At 40.0% G+C, this 10,372-nt stretch overlaps 1 protein-coding gene across 3 annotated transcripts; it reads left to right on the forward strand.

Moving 5' to 3' along the window:
* Positions 1–474: 474 nt before the first annotated feature.
* LOC18429326 (BEL1-like homeodomain protein 7) lies at positions 475–9,699 on the forward strand. 3 transcript variants are annotated; one of them, XM_011623248.3, is made up of 5 exons: positions 475–921; positions 1,732–2,830; positions 7,929–8,308; positions 8,515–8,575; positions 8,646–9,699. In XM_011623248.3, the coding sequence occupies exons 2-5, from the start codon at positions 1,817–1,819 to the stop codon at positions 9,282–9,284; spliced, it is 2,094 nt and encodes a 697-aa protein (XP_011621550.1). In that variant the 5' UTR covers positions 475–921; positions 1,732–1,816; the 3' UTR covers positions 9,285–9,699. The 3 variants fall into 3 exon arrangements, with proteins under 3 accessions (XP_011621550.1, XP_011621551.1, XP_006838675.1); XM_011623249.3 differs by lacking the exon at positions 475–921 and adding an exon at positions 1,059–1,124; XM_006838612.4 differs by lacking the exon at positions 475–921 and adding an exon at positions 1,355–1,397.
* The last annotated feature ends 673 nt before the right edge of the window (positions 9,700–10,372 follow it).

Raw genomic sequence — 10,372 nt, forward strand, 5'->3', positions numbered from 1 at the left:
TTGCCATACAAAATCCGTTATTTTGTACCCCATTCCCTCCAATCACATAACGGCCGTTATTCCTACAGCCGGCTCGGCTTGACTCCACGGCTTCATTCCTAATCGGCTCTACCACCACGACACGCACTCCGGCACCTTTTATTTCCCTTTGGTAAATTGAGGTATTTTCACCATGTAACTTAGCCTGCTTGCGTTGACTTGTATTATGTAATAAAAGACCGACAAAAAAAAAAAGAAAAAGAAAAAAAAAGATAGCGGAGATATTGAGCTGGCTGCTTTCTCACCATCCGACTAGGCCAAAAAAACAAGCGTTTTGTAATAAAATGATTTATTTTCCTTTTAGTTTTCTCAAATAATTACGGTGTGGAATTATATGGTCTATAGTCAATGGTGAGAGACCATTCTAGAGAGAGAAAGCTAGAGAGATAGAGAGAGAGAGAAATGGAGTATTAATATGGAGGAAACAAGGAAAGAGGGCTCGGGCTTTAGGTATACCAACTGGTGGTTAAGGGATTTTAACACCCGACCGAACTGTGAAGCAAGGACTTAGAGAGAGAAATGAATTGTGATAACCTAGAGAGAGAAAGAACAGGAGTTAGAGAGAGAAAGGGAAAGGGGGAGAAACCAAAAGGACAGGAGAAAATCGGGGTGGTCTCACGTGGGGGGAGATATTGCATATTAAAATGGAGGAGATGAAGGGGAAAATGATTGATTATTTATTGTTTGGGTAAAATGAATAGAATAAATTATTATTCTATCGAAGTTTGGTTTAGAGAGAGAGGGAATGGTTTCTTCTCTTTATTTTTGTTGATCTCTCGGGATCGGTTATTGTCTCCGTTAAAGGGAGAGGGAAAGATAGAGAGAGGATTCGGTGTTTTTTGTTCCTCGCCTGCAAATTCTGCCTCCCATCATACACACAAGGTATGTATGTCATTCTCAAACTTTTCCAACTCAATCAATCAATAATACACAAACCCCATTTTTAACTCCTCTCTCTCTCTCTCTCTCTCTTACGCCCTTTTCTTTCTTAAATATTGTATTTTTTCAATGGAACATCTGCTCTTTTTGTTTGTTTCCTGGTTCGATTAGGTTATGGTTTGAGTGGTGGCGATGTTTTCCCATCGGTGAATGAGCGCTTTCTCTCTCTCTCTCTTCTAGTATCTCCACTGGTTATCTGAAAGCCATGTTTTTTCATCCCTAACTGAGCTCTCTCTTTCTTTCTCTCTGTTATCCTCCTTTGGGGGGTTCATCTGGAAGCTATGTTTTTTCATCCTTAACTGAACTCTCTCTCTCTCTCTCTCTCTCTCTCTCTCTCTCTCTCTCTCTCTCTCTCTCTCTTGTTTGCTGGAGCTATGTATTGGGGTTTATCTTGCTAGGCTTTTTGTCCTCTAGATAAGGTGTGTTTTAGAGTGGGTCTCTTTCTTCATGCAATATTTGGAAACAGAATGATAGCTTTCAGAAAGAACCCCTTTTTCCCGAGTTTATCTCCTTCCTTTCTAGCTTTAATCAGCTGAAACAGGCCTGTTTATATCTCAGAAATGAAAAATAGAGCCAAGTTGGTTTGATGATTGCCTTTTTCCCCAAGGGAGCACTTCAGGAAACTGAAGCAATCATCTCTTTTGTTTTTTGGGTTTAGCTTTTTCTTATGTTGTTGCTTTCATTATGAACTCTTGAAACTCTCTCAAGCTGTGATTTTTCATGGGTAATTGCTGATTTGTGCTTCCTTTTCAGCTAAGTAGATGATTGATGGATACCTAATTGGTTGCTTGATCAAAGTTGAAGCTTTGCTACCTCTGGTGTGATTTATAGAGAGAAAATGACAGGCATGGCCACTTACTTTCCTGGTTCGAGCAATCAGAGAGATACCATGCCCACCCTTTGCTTAAGAGACCCTGGCCCTAACTCTTTTCCCGAACAATCTCTCAATGGAAACATGCTATACATGAACTATCTCACTCCCTCTGATTACTCTGATACCTTGACAACCCATCATTCTCAACCCCAACAAAACTGTGTTGGCCTCCATGTACCCACTTCCATTCTCTCTCAAGAATCACGTGCTCCTGAGGCATCGGAGGCGACTGCATCTCACCATAGGATATTATCACACTTAGTTGCTTCTCGACTTGGTGAAAACAATGCTTATAACACAACCTGGCGTGATGGGAGAAATGGTTTATTGCTTATGCAATCCGATAATGAGAACCCTCAAATTGGCATGCCAACCCTGGGAATTATTCAGAATGAGCAAAACCTACCTATTCAAGGGCAAGGATTATCACTAAGCCTTGGCACCCAGATCCCCTCAGCTATTCCTGTCCATTCCTTTCAGTATCGACAAACTCTATCGGATATGTCCGCTTTTTTGGGAACTAATCAGTCTGGTCGAGATGGCCTGAGTAAAGATGACCCTCGAAGAAAGCAGATATTAGGCAATGAGGTGCCTCCTTCCTCTTTTACTTGTAATGGTGGAAACCCGGTGCTCAAGGGGGATGTGTTGGGAACTCTTCCACGCTCTGAGGCAGGGCCTGCTCCCTATGCACTCTTGGGTCTCTCAAGCACCATATCAAATTCAAAGTATCTCAAGGCTGCACAACAATTGCTTGATGAAGTTGTTAATGTTGGAAATGCATTGAAGCCTAATGAGTCAGGGAGACCCAAGAGCTTTTCTATGGCCACTGCTTCAATGGCTTTAAAAGTGAGTGAGAATACCCCCTCAAATCTATCAGACCAACAGGAGGCGAATGCTGATGCACCCAATGAGTTGTCCCCAACTGAGAGGCAAGACCTCCAGACAAAATTGACTAAGCTTTTGGGCATGCTAGATGAGGTAAATTTGTTTTTTTTATTTTTTATTTTTATGAATTGTAATTGTGAATGAATGGCTCTAATTGTTATCTATTTTCTAGTTTGAAGGTGGTTTTCTCACTGCCGTATGAGTCTTTTGTATGAATTGTACTGCTGTTGCATGATTTTTATGAGAGACCTTGAATAAGTGTGGTGAGTGAAAGCAACATTCTAGTTTGCTCTTTTTGTACAGGGAAGTAGCCTAGTAAATTCTTGAGTTTCTGCCATTTTTTTCTTATGAATAGATCAAGGACTTAAAGCATTTGGTGTTGATTCTATTGCCTCTTTCCAGTTGTGTACTCCTATATAATATCTCGCACATGAAAAATTGGGCATGTTTAGTGGGATATTTATGCATGCAGTGCGCTTCTGATGTATTTGTTTGCTTCGAATATCACTTTGTTTTGAAACGCATTTTATGAGACAAACACCAGTTGTCCTGAGCTTGTAGGCAGATACCTGTCTCACCAATTAGATTTCAGCGTCCCGTGCAATCGTTAGACATTCCCTTGAACTTCTTGTTGCCTCTTATGTTGCAGCGTGTTTTAGTGATGTGTAGCATCAGATATCGTTTATGGTAGTACCACATTGAGATTTTAGCTATATGTCGCTTCCAGTTGATACTAGCAAATTAGTCATAAAGTAATTTTGTTCTTAGTGTCCTTTATTTTGATTTCGTATTAAGTGTGTCTAGTTATGTGGCTTTGTGACCTTACTCGCTTATCATAACTAGAAATCAGTAAAGACAGAGGTTCCGGAATACTACTTATTATGCTGTCCCATTTGCCCATTGAAGGGGATTGGTAGAATATCATGCCTAAGGGACTCGATTTTAGTTGAGACCCGTGACATTTCCAATGGCCAGGAAAAGCCTAGCATTGCAAAATTATGTGAAAAACCAAATTTTTTAAGCCTGAGGCCCAAATAAGCAAGTAATATACTGAGGGACATCGCTAATCATAAAGTTAATGAATGCTGGATTTTACATGGTTAACCTTTGTCAAAGAAAAGGTATTCTTCATGCATTTAGGAGAAGGCCCAGGACATCTTTGTACTAAAAGTTTGACACTTTCTCATTCCTTCTGCTGTGCACTTTTTCTTGGCTTTTTCATCTTTATAATTTTTGTCGCAAGGCTGTATTGTTCTTAACAAGATGGGTAGCCGAAATGGAAAAACTAAACATTTATTTGAAATTATTTTCTTTTCCAAATGAATGGTCTAATATAGTTCAGGTTCTTTTCGAGTAAGGCTGTTGTTAACTACAATATCTATAAACTGAACCATGACTCATCTTCTTATTAATAAGTCACAACCAGCTTAACTCTTATATAACATGTGGCAATTGTTTCGTTTTGGGTGCTTTATTTTATTGTTATACACACCCTATGCACCATAAGATATGCTGCCATTGCTTGTGTGTTGTATAATACGGCAAAATGGGAGCAAATGCTCTGGTACATGCATATGCATGATACTTGTTTCCTGATATTGTGAATCTTTTGGTCAAAAATTTCCTCCCAAGGGTACTGGTTGGTCCACTCCATGGGCCACTTCTCCAATTTATGGGGAGATGGTGCCATTTGATTTACGTTTGGATCCCACAACATTATTCTGCCTTTGATCTAGTAAAACAGCGACAATTTGAATTTCCTTGTGGAACATCTGGTTGTTCAGTCTATCCTTTAGAAGAAAGTAAGACTTCTCTTGTTGGTTAGGCAGATTTCCTTCAATTGAAATATGCCAAAGATTGCCCTAAAGAGGGGAGGGTAGATTGGAGAATGAGAAGCATGTGTAGAGGATGGGTGGACCCTATGTTTTTTCTTCTTGAATTTCTTTACCCCAGAATTTGGAAGGGAAAGATGACCTAATGTAGGGTTAATTGATTTATCACTCACAAATCCCATGTATGTAAAGGGGTAATCTCATTAAATGAGTTTTTACAGATACAGATAATATCAATTTATCATGTCTAAGATCCTATAAGGGTGGATGATTTCAGTAATTTTTTTTTTGGTGGGACTTAGCACATGCACAAGCTGCAGGCCGGGCCATCTGGCAGAATGCTTGGAAGCGAGACCAAAAGGGTGAGCTTCTGGCGGCTAGCTTCTAGTCTGTAGGCATTCTGTGCTGGGCTGGAAGTAGGCAAGCGAAGACTTGTACATAACCATTGGAGTCTTTCAAAATTTTCCTTTAATACCCTTCAAAAAAAAAAACGTCCTTCAAAAAAAAAAAACCAAAATTGAAGTCACAGTTGTTGATGCGTTAGGAATTGTCTCCAAACATTTGACTGAATTAGAATGAAAGGTTTTGAAGATGGTCTTTTGTTAAGAAATTTTTCTTTTGTTAAGAAATTTTTTTAATTGTGAAGTGTTTTGCCACTTTGCAAGAGGAATGCCATAAACTATCAATAGGATTCTGAATTGCTTCCCACAACACAATTATTTGACTCATAACTAGTAAAAGAATAAAAGAAACCACATTGTTTGATTGAAAACTAATTTGGAGAAAAATGGAGGGCAGAAGTGATACTAGAAGAAATGATAGTAGAAGAAATGAAAAGACCTAAGATGTACTGAAGACTAAAGGTATCTTTGCCTTTGTAGAACACTTAAAATCTCTTCAAGGTTGTTAGGTATGGGACCAATATCTTGAATCATATTTGCCATTAATTGCAAACATTGAAGTTCCACCAAGTGTCCTCACTCAGGCTCCCTAGTTCATAAGTGGGCACTCATTTGCTTTGTAGGAAAATATATATGTATATTTTTGCTAGTTTCTTACAGGTGAGAGAATACAATGTTAACTTATGCTGATAATTATTTGGTTTTTAAGTATTACAAAAATTCATTTGATCCAGAGCTTGAAAGCTTGGAATCTGGTATGGACTTGGACATGGCCAGAGGCAAGTTCCACTGGTGAGTCCCAAGTTGGATTGCCAATTTCTGGCAATTCTCCCCTAAATAAAGGAAGAAAAGAAAAATGAAAAAAGCACTAAATTTCCAAAAGGATATAAAAGGTCGTGAACAATGGCTATGGAATTAAAATTTGGGGCTGAAATAGCCAAAATGAGCCCCAAAATTGAAGAAATAGGGCTCAAATGCCTGAAAGGGGGGAAACTATTGGACTTAGGTGATTCCCCAAGACGCGCTCGAGACTGAGGAATCACCTGAGACCATAGAAGAGCCGGCCTGTTCACTATAGTGAACCAACTGGTTCAGTTCAACTCGGATTGATTTCCCAGTTCAGAGCCCTCCTGAAATGGGGGTCCCCCAATCTCGGCTCAACTAGGGCGATTCCAAATCGACCAGCCATTTTTCAATCGCTGATTTGATTCACGCTTGGAAGTTATTTGACGCTTCTTGACATATATCCTTTCCCTTATCTAAATTAACTTATTTGACATTTACACCTCGTTCGCCACTCTTTTACTTTCTTATTAGACTTGGATTCTTCTCATCTGGTCGTTGTTTATTTATGTCCTGCCTTCCTAAACCCCATGTCCCATCCACATAGCCTCTGTGCATGCATTCTCGCAACTTGCTCCTTTCCATGATGGGACATTCGAAGCTGGATGGCAGGTGCATGCCTTGGTCCCAGTTACTTCTAGCCTGTATGTGATATGTGGATCTTGCTGGTGCAGAAATTCTGATTATTTCCTTGCTTATAAAGTGCTTGATTGTTCAAAGTTTGTTGAGAAATAAAGAATTGTAAGGTTTTGTAGTTGTCTTTATTTTCTCTGTAGATAGATGTCCCTAGGTGTTTGTTGGTTTTGTCACTTTTAACAGGCAGTAATATAATTTGAACAAATCCCTTGTAAAGAGGATGTATTTTTACGGCTTTATGGACCCAAGATGTGAAAAGAGTTTAGAGAACAAATTATGCAGCACCGAATGTCTGCTCCCTTCATACCCTAATGTCCGTTGCATTTGAATACTCCCCTTTTCTTGCCGTTGGTTTGCATGTATGGTGGCGCCTTTTAGATTGTTGATCTTTGGTGTTAGTCCTTCATAGGTGGCTTGCTGGTCTTTCAGTTTCATGGAAGCTGACTGCTGCTTCTATATGTTTATCTGCATGGGTAATGCCTTGAAAGTATGTACCTATACATGAACCTAAGATAGCGATACTTAGGTTACTGGGTGGTGCACAAGTTGCGCCTAGTATATCCAATACCAGGAGTTCACATGCTACTGTTTTGACATGTATGTTCCATATCTAGAGGTGAATTCAATTTGGCTGGTCTAACCTTCACCTTGTTTATTATCCTTTCTTCCCATGACTTGCTTACATTTCCCATGATGCTTTTGTGTTTTGTTTTTTCATACTCCATATGGATAAGATCATTTCGAGCTTTTATGATATGTGCAGTGAATTTCCCAACTAACTGAGGTGGTCCCTAAATTGAATGGTACATCCAACTTTCCAAGCTCCATCTCATTGCAAAATCATTTTGACACTCCATTATAGGAATTAGAAAACCACTGGCTGTACTCCTTGGTGGCATAGCTTTTCACAAAATATTTTCCCTTTGCGAACCATATTTGCTAGCTGTCTCATATGCATATGACATTGACGGTGCTTATAACATTTACTTGCGTAGAGTTGTTATATACAGATCACATTAGCAAGCTTTCAACAATTTAATTATTGCAGGCTTGCAGTGAGATACTTGTTGTTGCATGCCTGAAACTCCTTTTACTTCCTTTCTTGTAATAGGGAAATCACCTGCCTCTTTTTCTTGTATCCAATTTGCATGAAACTGGAGTGTGTTTACTTTCTATTGTTCATAAGATTAACCTTGGTAACTTCTGATCTAGCATGGTTACAATACCAGTGAAACCCAGTACAATCCGTTTTCTTGTTACAACAAATAGGTTCGCTTAATAGAATTGGTCCATCATGCCACACACATGCACAAAGTAGCACAGACTTAAATACATTCCCCTGTTTCAATTCATTCGAAAAAAATAAATTCTTCCTCGATCAGCCTTGGAAGTGCCATTTAGGGGGGCCAAAACGACTAGTTGCTTACTGAACTTCACACACAGTTATTAATATCAACATCATTTGTGGGCTATTTGCAGGTTGACAGGAGATACAAACAATATTACCATCAAATGCAGATCGTGGTCTCTTCCTTCGATGCCATTGCAGGAGCTGGGGCTGCTAAGACTTACACTGCCCTTGCACTCCAAACTATTTCCAAACACTTCCGCTGCTTGAGAGATGCTATAAATGGTCAAATTCGAGCAACCCAAAAGAGCTTAGGTGAACAAGACCCAACAAGCAACAAAAGTGGGGGGGGCCTATCCCGATTACGTTTCGTTGACCAGCAGCTCAGACAACAGAGAGCTCTGCAACAACTTGGAATGATGCAGCAGCATGCATGGAGGCCACAGAGAGGCCTACCTGAAAGCTCGGTATCGATCCTCCGTGCATGGTTGTTTGAGCACTTCCTCCACCCGTAAGCTCCCCCCTCCAGCCTAAAACACCTCCCCCCAAATATATATATATATATATATATATATATATATATACTTATAATTATCGCATTATGAATTTCAGGTCTTAATAGGAATATCTCTCTCTCTCCCCCCCTCTCTCTCATGTGTTGGGCTATCACTGAGCATACTAAATTTCTGATTTCTTTTTGGCCCATCTGTTCACCAGCTACCCCAAGGACTCAGATAAACTAATGTTGGCAAGGCAGACAGGCTTGAGCAGAAGCCAGGTAACACCCACCATAACTTGGTTGTCCCTTCTTTGGCTCTCTTCTCATCTTTTTTTCCTTTTCAATGCAGGTTTCGAACTGGTTCATAAATGCTCGTGTTAGGCTTTGGAAGCCCATGGTCGAGGAAATGTACAAAGAGGAGATAGGTGAGGCAGAGATGGATTCGATCTCCTCATCTGAGAAGGCTCCCACTAAAGGCAATGGAGAGGGAAGGGCATCTGATGAGAGAGAAGAGTTAGTGGGCTCAACAGAGAGGCACCAACTAACCCAATTCAAGGATTCGAAATCAGAGCTCGGGTCCGAGCCCGAAATGGCAGGGACCGTTGCTCATGGAGACGATAGTGGAAGTTATGGTCATCCATCAAGGGAACGAAGGTCCAACAATGAAGATTGCAGCCTTCTTCAAGATGCCCTAGGGACCCATCACCCTGATGGCCATGGCAGGTTCATGTCTTATGATTATGCGAGGTTAGAGAGAGAAGCTTATGCAGCTCCAAGGTTAGAGAGAGAAGCTTTTGCAGCTGGAAAGAACAGTGTTTCTCTTACTTTGGGGTTGCAACACTGTGATGGTCAGCAAAGTTACATGGGTGTGAGAGGGGATGAGATATACAACACAAATTCAGTTGTTTCTGACTCGTCAGAGTACGATTGCATTAACCGAAGGCACAGGTTTGGTTCCTCTCATTTGTTGCATGATTTTGTAGCTTAAATTGGAGATGAAGTGAGATTCTCTCTCTATGGTATATGATAGATACTGTGATGCCTATATAGCTCATTCTTGCTCCTCCAATACAAAAGGAATGTGAAGCCTTAGTGTATATGACACTGGAGGTGGATGAATTGTAGTGGGGAGCATGCAGGATGTAAAGATGGTGGTATACTGATGTGTTGAAGATTACTTGTAATATTACTGTCTTCGTCACAGTATCATGGAACATGATGCTCCATAATGAACAAACTGGGGATGTGAAATTTACTACGAAAAAATGGGAAATTTCTCTCTCTGGCAATAACAGATTTGTAAGTCTTGGGAGCAATTATTACTTGGGTATTTAGTGTTAGTGTTTGTAACTTTAAAGCACTGGTTTCTATATCAAATATAGGCATAGCTATGTGCAGTAGAATTTTACTGAGCCTGCAATTTACTACCTACAAAAAGCACAATACAGTGTTGTATGGCATGGATATGGAGAGTACATGGGGTTACAATAATAGTCGTATTGATTTCTAATCTCACCAGTTCTAAAGTTAACATTCAAAAAAAAAAAGGAAGAAAGAAATGTGTTTGTGCCTGTTCAATAAAGAGGTCTATTTTCCTGAGAAAATTTTATATTAATAGAAAGGAGTGGAAATTGGCGGATTGGGTGGTATGAAGCTGAAATGTATTTGAGTTCTGTATCGACGATGTTTGATAATTGTTTGGTAAATTTATGTTCATAGTTTCCTTTAAGAAGGTTTTCTATGATCTTTTATGGGGGGATTGTGATTTCTTTCGTGCTAATAAAACTTTTTAAGTGCTTTAGTGACTTTTTAACCTTTCATCTTTTATTACTTTTGTTAGGCGTTTGTTGGCCGGGCCATCTATGGCCCTAGTCCAGCCCTATTCCCCAGGGCCTGCCCAGGCCTGGAGCCGGGCCGACCAAAATTAAAGGAAAACCATGTAAAAATGAGTAAAAATAAGGGACCAGGCTCTAGTTATTTAGGGCCAAGCTGACCAGGCCAGGCCACCCGGCTCATTGCCACCCCTATTCGATGTTTAGGAGTTAGGAATAGGAAAAGCGGCCATTCTCGTTGAAA

The sequence above is a fragment of the Amborella trichopoda genome, chromosome 3 (assembly GCF_054954075.1).
Source record: "Amborella trichopoda isolate Santa Cruz 75 chromosome 3, AtrichopodaSantaCruz75HAP2 v2.0, whole genome shotgun sequence".
Taxonomy (NCBI): domain Eukaryota; kingdom Viridiplantae; phylum Streptophyta; class Magnoliopsida; order Amborellales; family Amborellaceae; genus Amborella; species Amborella trichopoda.

Coding starts and splice junctions, on each gene's coding strand:
- LOC18429326 (XM_011623248.3), top strand. CDS start 1,817: ATGACAGGCATGGCCACTTACTTTCCTGGTTCGAGCAATCAGAGAGAT. Junction 2,831..7,928: donor TTTTGGGCATGCTAGATGAG/GTAAATTTGTTT, acceptor GGCTATTTGCAG/GTTGACAGGAGATACAAACA. Junction 8,309..8,514: donor TTTGAGCACTTCCTCCACCC/GTAAGCTCCCCC, acceptor TCTGTTCACCAG/CTACCCCAAGGACTCAGATA.